Consider the following 15,302-nt stretch of genomic DNA (forward strand, 5'->3'; position numbering starts at 1 on the left):
AATGTTTTTGGGCTCGAGTGATTCACGCGTTAAGGCTGTCAATCGCACGAAACGCTCAACCCGTGTCACTTTATTCGCGAGAATTGCGTCAATAGCGCCATATTCGCGCCGCAGGATGTGTATTCGTGTCTTAACCCGAACTTAACATGTAAACCACTCGCGCTTGATGCTTCTTCTGCGTATTGTGAGTATGAGTGTGTGTGTGAGTTTAAATGAGTGTGTGTGCAGTTGTGTACCTGACAAGTGTAGTGGTGGGTGCTGGGCATGTGTGTTTGTGTGTGTGTGCGCGTGTACCTGACAGATGTGGTGGCTGGTATTAGATATGCTGGGTGTGTGTGTACCTGACAGGTATAGTGGCGGGCATGAGGTTGCTGGGCCTGTGTGTACCTGACACATGCTGGGCACGTGTGTGTGTGTGTGTGTGTGTGTGTGTGTGTGTGTGTGTGTGTGTGTGTGTGTGTGTGTGTATGTGTGTGTGCCTGACATGTGTAGTGGCGGGCACAGGGTCCAGGCTGGGTGTGTGTTTGTGTACCTGACAGGTGTGGTGGCAGGTGCTAGGTCACTGCTGTGTGTGTGTGTGTGTGTGTGTGTGTGTCTCTATCTGAGAGGTATAGTGGCGGGTGCTGGGTCACTGCTGGGTGTGTGTGTGTGTGTGTGTGTGTGCGTCTACCTGACAGGTGTAGTGGCAGGTGCTGGGTCACTGCTGGGGGTGTGTGTGTGTGTGTGTCTACCTGACAGGTGTAGTGGCAGGTGCTGGGTCACTGCTGGGGGTGTGTGTGTGCGTCTACCTGACAGGTGTAGTGGCAGGTGCTGGGTCACTGCTGGGGGTGTGTGTGTGTGTGTGTGTCTACCTGACAGGTGTAGTGGCAGGTGCTGGGTCACTGCTGGGGGTGTGTGTGTGTGTGCGTCTACCTGACAGGTGTAGTGGCGGGTGCTGGGTCACTGCTGGGTGTGTGTGTGTGTGTGTGTCTACCTGACAGGTGTAGTGGCAGGTGCTGGGTCACTGCTGGGTGTGTGTGTGTGTGTGTGTGTGTCTACCTGACAGGTGTAGTGGCGGGTGCTGGGTCACTGCTGGGTGTGTGTGTGTGTGTCTACCTGACAGGTGTAGTGGCGGGTGCTGGGTCACTGCTGGGTGTGTGTGTGTGTGTGTGTGTGTGTGTGTGTGTGTGTGTCTACCTGACAGGTGTAGTGGCGGGTGCTGGGTCACTGCTGGGTGTGTGTGTACCTGACAGGTGTAGTGACGGGTGCTGGGTCACTGCTGGGTGTGTGTGTGTGTGTGTGTGTGTGTCTACCTGACAGGTGTAGTGGCGGGTGCTGGGTCACTGCTGGGTGTGTGTGTACCTGACAGGTGTAGTGACGGGTGCTGGGTCACTGCTGGGTGTGTGTGTGTGTGTGTGTGTGTGTGTGTGTCTACCTGACAGGTGTAGTGGCGGGTGCTGGGTCACTGCTGGGTGTGTGTGTACCTGACAGGTGTAGTGACGGGTGCTGGGTCACTGCTGGGTGTGTGTGTGTGTGTCTACCTGACAGGTGTAGTGGCGGGTGCTGGGTCACTGCTGGGTGTGTGTGTACCTGACAGGTGTAGTGACGGGTGCTGGGTCACTGCTGGGTGTGTGTGTGTGTGTGTGTGTGTGTGTGTGTCTACCTGACAGGTGTAGTGGCGGGTGCTGGGTCACTGCTGGGTGTGTGTGTACCTGACAGGTGTAGTGACGGGTGCTGGGTCACTGCTGGGTGTGTGTGTGTGTGTCTACCTGACAGGTGTAGTCGCGGGTGCTGGGTCAATGCTGGGTGTGTGTGTGTCTACCTGACAGGTGTGGTGGCAGGTGCTGGGTCACTGCTGTGTGTGTGTGTGTGTGTGTGTGTGTGTGTGTACCTGACAGATGTAGTGGCGAGTGCTGGGTCACTGCTGGGTGTGTGTGTCTACCTGACAGGTGTGGTGGCGGGTGCTGGGTCACTGCTGGGTTTCTCCTCGCTGGGTTTCTTCTCTTCTTCAGACGGACTCTCAGATACTGGAGCTGCAGACGGAGCCGCAGACGCTGATGCTGTAGTGCTGGAGGAAGAAGAGGAGGAGGAGGAGGGAGGAGCCGGCGCAGACGCTGACTTAGGCTGCACACACACAATAACACATCACATTCTCAGTATTCACTCAGCATTACAAACTAGGGCTGGGTGCTTTTGTTTCTATGTAAGTGCATCACTCATGCATAATAAACAAACACACAACTGTTTAATCCCCTTATAAAAGTCATCAGTGCACAAGAGTTCCCCTTTATACACCGCTTCAATCTCTAAACAATAACATGTATTACTCCATTACATTATACTTGTGTATGTTTTATGAATTCCTCTTTAACATTTGAAATGTCATTACCCAAACGCATCGTAAATACCTCTGCACAATCACACACTGATAAAGCCTCACCTTTGTGACCATAACCACCACGAAGTTCTTCTCGTCTATCTTGTACTCCTTGAGCGCCGTGTCATCGCTCAGGATTTTACCTGCAACAATAATTCAAGTAAACAGCACATGACTCATCAACTCTCAACCTGTCAATCATCTGTCAAACTCCAGCCCTGCATTAACACTTATTATACATCACGGCATTATGAGCAAGGCAAGTTTATTTATTTGGCATGTTTTATATGCAATGGTAAATTAAAGTAGTTATACAAGCAAGCAGATTTAAAGAATAAGACACAACATTAGGGCTAAACAATATATCGCTTCAGCATTGATATGGCATTGTGTGAATCTGCAAGGATCACACTACAGGATCTGCAATGTTAAATTGGGATTATAATAACCAGCAACACAGTTCACTGCAATCTTTAACCCCAACAGAATGAAAGTTGTTCATCTCAGATGTGTTTTAAGACCCATGTCAAGACTTCCAAGTTAGTTTAAACCATTTAGGCACAAGAAATTATAACGTTTGTGGCTTTAACGATGATTTAATCACACAATAAAGACTATAAAGTATCATTTTAGATTTAATTATTGAATTACTGTTCTGTTTGACTTCAAAAGATCATCTGTGCTATATTGCATTTATATATGCTTTTAACGTCATTATATTTTGCAGATGCACATGCATGCAAAATCATCCCAATCAATCTAAATTAATGACTTCTTTCCAAATAGAGCTATCAGGTGAAATGTTATAGTTATATCGTTCTTATATTTACACACCCATATTATAATATAGAATTGCTAAAAACCAAAATATCACAATGTCTGATTTTTCCAATACAATGAGGTATAAGAACTAAACAACAAATGCAGACTATGGGGAAATCCCCTGTAACAGCAGGCCACATCCGTCCAATCTAACACTGGAAAAAAATGGCCCATTTTCACTGAGTGGTTTGGTTCAGTACGCTTTTATGGCGTTTTACACTGGTAACCATACCCTACCACTTTTTGGGTACCCTTTCGGAAGGTTAACAGAGATACGTCACTCACTCATGCAAAGAGTCAGAAGAATGAAAACAAAGGAATTGCTATTTTCAAAAACACAGCTGAGACATTACACCATAATAATATATACAACAAGCCATGGTCGAGCCGAGCTCAAACAAACTGTCGTCATCTTGATGTACAGCCACAAAACCAAGAAGAAGAGCAGAACTACCCTGTGCCCCATAGTTGTTTACAAGGCTGACCATATCCTGAGCGGTTTCACTTTCTGCTTGTGCTCACCGCACGTCTTTATTTAAAATAACAAACTTCTTGAGCTGATGACAATAACATGCCTGATTATTGAAGAGCCTCTGACATCTGATCCTTTCAGAAGCGGACAAACACAAGAGTGAAGCGTGAAAAAACAAAGGAGAAGCCTATAATGAACTGGGAATGACGGAAACACTTTCTAACAGAGGCTACATGTGCTGACGAAGGACTAAATGTCTGCTGTGTGTAGTCTTTTCTGTAATTGGTCACATATCAGAAACTGTAAGGGTCTGTATGCGTTTATATGTTTATATAATCAGACATTACAGTAGGCTATTGCACACGGTCATTGATCTGCAGTTATAATCAGATCATGTTGATAGAAAGATTAGTAATGAACATTTATACAGTATTTATGTGTATAAAGCTGTTTTGTGAGAAGTGCTTCTCAAATGATCTGTGAACGACCCGTGCAGCTTTACTGTAGACATTCCCTCTAGCAAGAATGACGTCGACTGAAACTTTCGCTCATACAGTACGCCCGCCTTTGGTACCCTTTCGGCAGTACAAACGCAAGCCTAATAAAGGTGATCCGTACCATGTACTGTACCACTCAGTGGAAACGGGTGAAAAAAGGACTCACCTGCGTATATCAACTTCTGTCCCGCCACTGGAAACCCGTCTTTTCCCTTTTCATTCTCGATTTTTTCCTTTAAGGCTTTTACCTGTGAATGACACAAACACAAATCAAAGTCCGATCAGGAGAGAGCGAACACACACGGTTTACACACACATCATCAGACCCACAGATAACACAACATCTGGAGCCAGATTCACCAAACATCCTTAAGAAATGTCTTTTTGTTTTAGGAAATAAAGTTAAGAATGATTTGTTGTCTGAGTGCCTTTAGACATTATGAAAACAGATGCTGACCTTAATCATACATTTCTAGGGTAAAATAAAGTCATCAAATAAACTTAAAAAAGGATGTTGCTTTTAAGGCCTGACAGATTCCAAAGTATTCCGAAAACAAGACATTTGATCATTTGTAACCAGAATAAAGAATAATTTTATTGCATTATTGATACGGAAAAGGATTTTGCAGTGTTATTTTACAATACTATTTACTTGCCATGAAAACCATAAAACACTGTTTATTTCACTTTCATCTTTGCTTTTATTCAGTGCTGTATTAACCCTGTTATTGAACTGAAATGAATCAATACTTTACTAAACAATGAGGCGATTGTCTTCTACAGAACTGATAAAGAGCTGAAACAGAACTTGATAGAAAACTGATGAACTTTAAACATGTATTGATCTGCACTGAATCAACACTTGATCAGAATAATGACAATACTGTTTTCTGAAGAGCTGCAGAATGTGTTATCTATCTGTAATAACTCAAAAAGCTAAGACTTGACTAACAAAGGGTTGATTGAGTCTGAGATCAAATTAAATATGCAAATGTTTTATACTGAACCGGATCTGAGGCATGTTTGCACAAAAAAAAAGCACATTATTGCCAGATTTAAAAGAAAACACATATCTGAGAATTTGCTTGTTTGTTTGTCTTCAATGGCTATTTTAACGGCAGGAAAAATGTAATACAGATATAAATTAAGCTTTTATAACTGTATTTATATCAAAAGTGTTAAAAATAATAATAAATAAAAAATAGGAATTAAAATAAAAATTGCTTCAAAAAACATGAACAAAATAAAACCATTTCACCTCAGAATTAAAGCTCAACACAATCTAATTAAACATGTGGTTAATGATGCTTATCTGGTTTTAAGAATTTATAGGTGCTGTTACCTCAAATAAACACCAATGCTGGGACATAATAAGGTCAACTTTATGGTTATGGTCGGTTTTAGGTCCTAAAATGTCTAAAGCTGCTCTTGAATGACAGCAGGTCTGATAAACAGGAAATGTGGACTAAAACTGACCCAGTGTCTTCCTTCCTGAAGCTTCAGCAGATTTCAGACCTGTGGTTTACCTCCACTGGAGCTGCGCATGTGTGATTAAACTGACAAAGGTGGCATTATAGGGACAGTTCACACACACATACACAAAATCCCCTTCATTTACTCTCACTCAAGTGGTTCTAAACACTGAAAAATCCAGCTTGCCTTCAATTTTTACATTGAATCAAATTAACCTTACGAGTCTATTGAACTTCTATTTAGTTAAACTGACCTAAACAGCTTATAAAATTAAGTTAGAACATGATTAACTTAGTCGAATAAGTTACAATGACCAAAGAACATGCACTGTCAGGACTTACTGATCATATAATTATCTACAGAGTAGATTTCTTTCCTCTGTTGAAAACAAATGAAGATACACTGGGAAATGCTGGAATAAACTGACATCAATAGTAAGAATAAAAACACTATGGACATCAGTGTCTTTGTTTGTGTATACAGCATTCATCAGAATATCTTTACTTGTGTTGAACAGGAGAAACTGAAGCAGGTTTGGAACAATAGTAAATGGCAGAATTGACATGTTGGGTGAACTGTGGCTTTAACAAATAAAGCAAAAATAAAACCTAATCTGTCTAATTTTAGAAAACTTCCAAAACACTAGCATGAGCATCAGCAGTTCAAATATTGAAGACTACACAAATTTGGGGGCTTGAAATGTAAAGCTTTGATATAATTTCAATGGAGCAGTTTCTGAAAGCAACACTGTTGTGTTCTCGGTGTAAACTCCAGAAGTGTGATTCAGTGCATGTGTGTTAATGTGTGATAGAGTTCAATCTATAGAGATGGCTGACGCAAAACTAACACAGGATTTCAAAGGATCGGGGCATTTCACTGGTGTTTTGAGACGTGGCATATCCGAGTTTGATTGACAGGGTTATAAACAAAACACATAATGTGGTGTATGCACATGGACTTTTAACTTCAGTCAGCCAGCCCCAGGGCTTCCAGTCAATTGTTGTCCTATACAAGAATTGCCACGTTTAAGATGTGATTTGTTAAAAAACGGTGACCTTCACTGATCAAGAAATCAGGCCTTTAACGTCGAGATTTTGTAATGGAAACTGGGGCACTGGGGCTGGCTGGCTGAAATTACAAGTCAGTGTGCATTTAGCCCAGCCGCAAAATCTAGTGAAACTGGGGTGCGGGAGACCCGAGTTCGGATCCCAGCTTGTACAAAAACTCAAATCTCAACATTTATTTATAAAGAGTTTTTTTTGTTTTGTTTTTTTATGTCAGCCTGATGGCAAATTAAAAGAACAGAGCAACACAAACACACATATTAAACAACTATAGTTGCTTTAAGCTGGGTTTAATCCTAATTGGATCACTAACCACTCTCCTAAACCACATGATCATTAGATGGTACAAAGCGCGTTATAATTCCTGAATTTGCATAACTGTTTCTTTGCTGAAGCTATTTCAGAGCAATACATAAAACGACCACTGGTGTCACTATAGAGACGGTTTTCAAAATGTTTTGAAGCCTCCGACACATTTGCTTTGAGTGTTTCTCGAAGCCTCACACACTCACCACCATCATAGATATATACAGTAGATATTGCATACGGACCCTGAGCATGCGTCATCAGCGCTGCCGCATTTGTACAGGGCTGTCAGCACAAAAGTCATTCAACCGCACTGATCAAGACTAAAGCCAGTGTGAAGATGCTGGACTTTAGTGCTGAATACGGGTGTAGTAACGAGCAAACAATTGAAACAAAGCACAAAGGCAGAACATTCCATAGGGAAGACTTTGTTTTTTTACGGTTTTGTATGTTATATAGTTTCCAACAAGTGACGTTATTGATGATAATGCAGTCTCTACTGCACTGACCATACGGCAAAGGAGCACCAACATGCACTAAACACTCGGATACAATTTAGATCAAATTTAACAGGGAGGGTGGATAGTACATTTTAGGGTTGTAACAATATACCGGTATGACGGTTTACCACGATTTGAACGTGCACGATTATCATACCATGAACAATTGCATATCAACGGTTTTAACCCTTAAAGACCGAGACAGCCGCCCGCGGCTAAAAATAAGTATTGCTCTTAAATGTTTAATAACTTTTGATCCGCTGATCCGATTCATACAATTCAAAGATTGGCATAAAGAAGAGAATCTCAGCTTTCCAGTGCTGTATCACATAACATTCGCGGACTTTCAGAGGCTCCGGAATCAGTGCGGTTACGTCATCAACATTTGACAATGCTGATTTGACAAAGAAACGCTCGTCACTGTGTCTCCGGACAAACCAGACATGATACATTGATGCATTGTCCCTCCTCCATGCCCAGATTGGTTCAAACTCGCTATATCACAACCAATAAGCATAGGTTTCGCTTTTGTTTGTGGACCAAGCTTTTTGAACAACACGGAATGAGAGAAAGGCATACATTTATGCGCGGCTAAATAAAATGCAAAAAAAAAAAAAAGTTTTTCATGAAATAATTCTCATACTAAGTACTTTTGCATGCACAGCAGCACAGAAACATGACAAAACAGTGACACAGCAAAGACGAACTGCTGCTCTTACTGTTTTCAAAAGACGCAAATGAAGATGCAGCTGTTTGTCTGCATTGCAGACAACCATATCCAAATCCATATCCACAGACAACCATATCCATGCTGGCACATAAAACCTAAGGATGTTCCATATTGAATCTAGTTTCGTTATGTAACTATTTATAGTATAGTAAATATTTATATCTATTTTTTACTGAGGATTTGCACCATGTTTATTTGGACTTTGACACATTATTTATTATTTTCTTATTTTTATTTGTTCATTGTAAGTGGTGTTGTTTATAGTAACTAAAAATATATTATTTGGAAAAAGTCAAATTTGCTTCACTGTTCTGTTATTTTGTAACATTTGTAACATACCGTATACCGCGAAACCGTCAAACCGTGGTATTGTTTTAGACGATTATCATACCGTGAAAAATTCATACCGTTACAACCCTAGTACATTTCCATACACACAAACACACACCCCTTGTCAGAAATACCCGTGCAGTGACTGCTCCATTGATGTAGAAATGTGATGTAAAATTATAATTTTCGCATTTGAAAAAAAAAAAATTTACATAATGACAACCGGGAAAACTCCCGATCATAGATATGCATATAGGGATAATCATGGTTACCTCGATTATTATGCATTCATTAATTTCAAAACACTGCTAGTTTAGAAAAATCACATAAAAACTCCTTATATTATAAAGTGTTGTTTATTGCTGCTCAGTGACCAAATAATATCTCAAAATAATTAAAAAAAAAAACAATTGTCCATTTCTCTTTGGACTAAAAAATAAGTAAAAAAAAGTTTTGGCATTTAAACATAAGCAACAATTTTATTCTGTAAATAAATGTCAATAAATAAAATTTTAATAATGAAATTTAAAATAAAGAAAAATGTATTATTTTAAATAAATAAAAATAATTATAATAAATGAACAAATAAAATGTAAATAAATTTATATAAATTGTAATAAATCAAAATAAATAAGCTAAATGTAAATAAATGTAAAATAAATGAAAATATATAAAAAATTGTAAATAAATTAATTTAAAATAAATTAATAAGTACATTTAAAACTATTTTTTAAATAAATTAAAATACATATTAAAAATAAATAAATAAATAAATAGTAAGTATTTGTCTAAAGTAAATCTAAGTTACAAAAAAAGCTAAGTATTTCCCTTTTACAATGAATAAATGTATTCAAAAGCTGCTGAACCTTTTCATCAACTATATAACAAAATTGGTATTTTAAATTTTGCATCTTTTTTTTCTCAGTGTAGGGCGCTCGCGGCATTCTTGTTTAACTAGTAGGTGCATCTGTAAAGCACGAGTCTGTCACTCCATATATGCAAGCCACGCGCCTCCATTGGATAAAACGAACTTGCGTGTGCAAAAGACGCGATATGTGACAGGCAATTAGTTATTAGCCTCAGCCATAGTTAATCCAGTGTACATGGTGTACAGAACAAGCTTGGAACTTCAAACTAGCACTCAGTTAGCATCACTTTAAGTTGCAGCAGTTTTGCTGCATGCAGAAACACAGTGTTGAGAAGCCTTCACGATTAATTAACCGTGACGAATTAAAGTGTGGTTAGTAGTGAAATTTGTTAATCTTTGCATCCCTACATGCATATATACATTTATATCTCTGGCTCTGTATGCCCAGTCCTCCACTGCAGCTTTGTCCCGCATTCATTTCAAAGAAGCGTTACCCTGTACTAAAATGGCGGCTCTATCGACGGATTCCTTCCAATAGACAACAACAGGGTAGGCGACATCTAATGTAAATATCTATTGCTCACCACTATTAGTCTAGTCATCAACACTGCTGAACTACACAAGAACAAGAGCAGCAGTGTACTGTTTCTGCACAAACACACAGCGCCACCTACTGACCCACAGCAGCAATACATCGCTCTCACATTGAGGTAATGTCAGACTTTCTCCTTAATATGATTTTACAAAATGATTAAGTGCAAAATACAAATAGAAAAATCACAACAGCAGCAAATGACTATCAAAGTACAACAGTGTTCACAGTCAATTAAACAGTGGTAATGTTGTTTTGAAGTCATACTTACAAGTGATGACCCAATACTCAACGTTCCATGGTCATAAATATAGGGACTGTCATGAGTTGTCACTGAATGAATATGTGAATATAAAACCAACTTAACCTCAATTGCTCTCACACAATTATCTGACTGAACGAGGAGCGTTTCTCTAATACCGCTGTTTGTGTGGTGAAAAAATTAAAAGTGATTTTAGGCTTCTATTTTAGAATTTATGCTAAAAAGAAGCTGGTTGATGCAACATTTATGTTGATATTGGGACTACGGTGATGTTATCTATATGCATACTTCATCTCAAAGTCTAAATGCGTTGGATGCTGTTTACCATGATGCACTAAGATTCATACTAGGGTTGTAACAATATACCGGTATGACGGTTTACCACGATTTGAACGTGCACGATTATCATACCATGAACAATTGCATATCAACGGTTTTAACCCTTAAAGACCGAGACAGCCGCCCGTGGCTAAAAATAAGTATTGCTCTTAAATGTTTAATAAATTTTGATCCGCTGATCAGATTCATACAATTCAAAGATTGGCATAAAGAAGAGAATCTCAGCTTTCCAGTGCTGCACATACCATTCGTGGACTTTCAGAGGCTCCGGAATCAGTGCGGTTACGTCATCAAAATTTGACAACGCTGATTTGACAAAGAAACGCTCGTCACTGTGTCTCCGGACAAATCAGACATGATACATTGATGCATTGTCCCTCCTCCATGCCCAGATTGGTTCAAACTCGCTATATCACAACCAATAAGCATAGGTTTCGCTTTTGTTTGTGGACCAACATGAGCTTTTTGAACAACACGGAATGAGAGATAGGCATACATTTATGCGCGGCTAAATAAAACGCAAAAAAAAAAAGTTTTGCATGAAATAATTCTCATACTAAGTACTTTTGCATGCACAGCAGCACAGAAACATGACAAAACAGTGACACAGCAAAGACGAACTGCTGCTCTTGCTGTTTTCAAAAGACGCAAATGAAGATTGCAGACAACCATATCCAAATCCATATCCACAGACAACCATATCCATGCTGGCACATAAAACCTAAGGATGTTCCATATTGAATCTAGTTTCGTTATGTAACTATTTATAGTATAGTAAATATTTATATCTATTTTTTACTGAGGATTTGCACCATGTTTATTTGGACTTTGACACATTATTTATTATTTTCTTATTTCTTTATTTGTTCATTGTACAAGTGGACACATTCTCTCACCTCAGCGGTCAAGATTAAGTCCTGAAAATCTCAACATGCTTACATTTCTTCATCACAACCTAGACTGAAAAAAACAACACTTTAAATACATGTTTACAGCCATAAACTTGGTATTGCACTTTTGGTCTCCCATTTATCCTGCTTATCAGGAAGGACAGTTTAAGTTTATTTTTGTCTAATCTTAAAAGACCCGGCTTGTTTATTCCTTCTAATTTAATTTATTAAAATGGGAGATTTTTCAGTTTATTTTTATAAAAGACTTCTATAGTTCTATTAAAATGGTTCTTTCAAAAGTTTGTTGAAATAAAACCTTTGTTCAGTCAGAAAACGTGTTCTTATTCTTTTCAGGGTCTTTGCTATGAGAATTACTATTTAATACCGTATACCGCGAAACCGTCAAACCGTGGTATTGTTTTAGACGATTATCATACCGTAAAAAACTCATACCGTTACAACTCCCTAATTTTAAATCCCTTATTCATCATTGCATGCTGTATACTAGGGTATGTTGGTCTGCTTTGTCCATGTGTAGGCTCAAGCATTGGCATTTCCCTATTTACAAATCCATACTGGGTTTGCTTCCATCATATCTACAGAATTACATTTGTAAAATGTCGGTCAGTAACTATGGCCTTCGGTCACAGGATATTTATTTACTGTCTGTTGCTAAAGTAAGAACTGAGATGGAGGAAAAGGCTTTTTAATGTGCAGCACCTTTTGCATGGAGTAATCTACAACAAAGTTTAAAAAATGTATTTCACTAAATGCTTTTAACCTCTTAAGGTGTTTCTGTACATGCATTCCTCTTTGCTATTTGGGCTTCATTCATTCATTTATTTTCTTGTCGGCTTAGTCCCTTTATTAATCCAGGGTCGCCACAGCGGAATCAACCGCCAACTTATCCAGCACGTTTTTACGCAGCGGATGCCCTTCCAGCCGCAACCCATCACTGGGAAACATCCACACACACACACACTCATACACCACGGACAATTTAGCCTACCCAATTCACCTGTACCGCATGTGTTTGGACTGTGGGGGAAACCGGAGCACCCACAAAGGCAGGGAGAACATGCAAACTCCACACAGAAACGCCAACTGAGCCGAGGTTCGAACCAGTGACCCAGCGACCTTCTTGCTGTGAGGCGACAGCACTACCTACTGCGCCACTGCCTCGCCTGCTATTTGGGCTTATTGGAACCTAATTAGAATGAAAATTCAAATATCATCTTTTGATATGCTGTACTTTTAGAGAAAAATGATGTCCATATATGTGAACTCGTGGTCCCAATATACATAAAACACTTATTCCCGATTTTTTAATGCAAATTTAACATAGATTTTTTTTTTCTTGCTTTGACTATCAGAGAGTAAAATCATTTATTTCCCATTTGGACAGTTAAAAATAGGGTTTGGGACATTTCATATGCAGCAAAACAGTTGCAGGATGACACTGTGTGTCTGTAACAAAATATAAAACACAAAGTATTTTAAATAGCCACTTAAGAGCTAAAAATGTGCTGTCCACGTGTGGAAACTCAGTTAAAAAGAGTATAAATGACTTAGAAATTGGGACACAGGCGTGTAGATGTTTTGAATAGTTTGTTTGTCAATGTGTGATTCATGTTAACTGGCAATTGGTTTTTGTTTGTTAGACCCATCATGTGACATATACTGCCTAATCTTGGCCAGGACGCTCATCTAAGATATTATTAATCTCAATGCTTCTTTCCTGGCAAAGTAAAGGTTTTAATATTAATAATAATATGTCATTTTGTTGTTTATTCACCTCATAGCTGTTCTGTACACAAACGAAACTAAGCACTGAGCAAATTCCACATGGCATCAAAGAGAAATCCTGACAAACACTGAAGTGAGAGTCACTGGGTTCCAGAGAAGCTACATATAACCTCCACCAATGTTTGTAATGATATTTTATGAGACCAGATGCTGAATGAGAGCAAGACGAACAGTTTCCATCTAAAATAAAACACTAAATCTCCTGATTTCTCCTGAAAATCTCCTGAAATCAACGTGTCAATTACTATCAAACAACTTTACAGCCGATTACACAGTTTCAGTCACTTACATATCATACATTGTCACATGAACCCTACTCCATTATCACACACACAGAGACGGACAGTGTGTTCATGTATATCACACAACTAACACACATGAAAACCTCGACAGCACACAGCATGACTTGCTAAAACACACTAACTGTCCTCGAAGTGTAGCTCAGACTCATCTAAAAGATCACACTGACGGCCAGATGATGTTTGACGGTATTCTGGAGCAACTGCGACACTTTTACGTCTCATTTATGAAACTTTCCTGCTGTTTGGCTGAAAGTAAAAACTCACTCTCATGGCGGCTAACATGCTAATGCTAACCACCTCAGCGTAGCGCGTGAACCCGAGCGCGTTCTCGTTCCCACACAGACCGACGGTGTGTATGTGTGTATGCAGGTGTGTGTGACGGGAGTTTATCGTGCGTGTTTTCCCGACTCTGCTGACACACTGTGTTAGCCTTAGCCGAAGCATTAGCCGTGCTCCTCGCGCTCGGTGCTCACCGTCTCCTCCGCGTCGATGTCGATTTTAAACGTCTGCTGCTGGAGGGTTTTCAGAGTGATCTGCATTTTCGCGTTCTTCCGTGTCGCCGGTGTGGAAAGTGACCGAGGGCTGGATCGCTGGCTGTGGGTTTTTGGCCGTGGTTCATCACAGCCTGTCCGCCGCCATTACGCGCATAAACACTCCACGGCCCGTCCCCCCTTTCGCCACACTGCGCATGCGCCGCGCTCCGACGTGCCTGCGTCACTGCGCGCGTATAAAACGCAGAGATCGCGAGATGACGGAAAATACAAATATTAAAAGTATCTAAAGACTTTTATCACAGTATAAAATTTACAGTTACATTCATTTATTTGTTTGTTTATTCTGTTGCGTTTAGATGCAAAAAAACAGATAAAGACATTTTAAAAGTCTAATTGCTTATATAAGGGGATTTGTAGCCTATAAATTGGACCCCTTTTGCCTTCAGAACTGCCTTAATCCTTCATGGCAGAGATTCAGCAAGCTACTGGAAATATTCCTCAGAGATTTTGCTCCATATTGTCATGATAGCATCACACAGTTGCTGCAGATTTGTCGGCTGCACATCCATGATGCCAATCTCCCGTTCCACCACATCCCAAAGCTGCTCTATTGGATTGAGCTCTGGTGACTGTGGAGGCCATTTGAGTACAGTGAACTCATCGTCATGTTCAAGAAACCAGTCTGAGATGATTGAGCTTTATGACATGCTGCGTTATCCTGCTGGAAGTAGCCATCAGAAGATGGAGACACTGTGCTCATAAAGGGATGGACATGGTCAGCAGCAATACTCAGATACAGAGAAAAAACATTATTGCATTTCTTAACTCCTAATGTCGCTAGTTAACACACTCAATTCATTTTTAAGACATCCCAAAACTTCTAAAATATCAACATCTACCAATATGGGTTCATGGTAAAAGTACCAGACTTAATACATCTACTATGCAAAATCTGAAAGTATGAAGTGTAAGACCAATTCATAAATAAATATATAGAATGTAGAGAAGTTTCTGAAAACTGCAGCCTGGATGAAGATTTTCTGTAACTCTGGGAACAGTCTGCCGGAGGCTTCATCCACAGTTCACATGCATCACATTGCATTTGTGTGTGTGTGTGTGTGTGTGTGTGTGTGTGTTTAATGAACACAGGGAAAACTCCATATAATACCTGTGTGGACATGGCCTGAGACGTGTGCATG

The 15,302-nt window shown here is 39.8% G+C and overlaps 1 protein-coding gene across 1 annotated transcript in view; it reads right to left on the reverse strand.

Moving 5' to 3' along the window:
• Positions 1-14,307, reverse strand: part of rad23b (RAD23 homolog B, nucleotide excision repair protein) — a 28,258-nt gene extending 13,951 nt beyond the window's left edge. Inside the window, exons 1-4 of the mRNA NM_200564.2 lie at positions 14,083-14,307; positions 4,314-4,395; positions 2,420-2,499; positions 1,922-2,103 (exon numbers count right to left, since the gene is read on the reverse strand). Of these exons, the coding sequence (NP_956858.2) occupies positions 1,922-2,103; positions 2,420-2,499; positions 4,314-4,395; positions 14,083-14,148 (410 nt within the window). The 5' untranslated portion in view covers positions 14,149-14,307. The remainder of the gene's footprint in view (positions 1-1,921; positions 2,104-2,419; positions 2,500-4,313; positions 4,396-14,082) is intronic.
• Positions 14,308-15,302: the final 995 nt, after the last annotated feature.

The sequence above is a fragment of the Danio rerio genome, chromosome 21, assembly GCF_049306965.1.
Source record: "Danio rerio strain Tuebingen ecotype United States chromosome 21, GRCz12tu, whole genome shotgun sequence".
Lineage (NCBI taxonomy): Eukaryota > Metazoa > Chordata > Actinopteri > Cypriniformes > Danionidae > Danio > Danio rerio.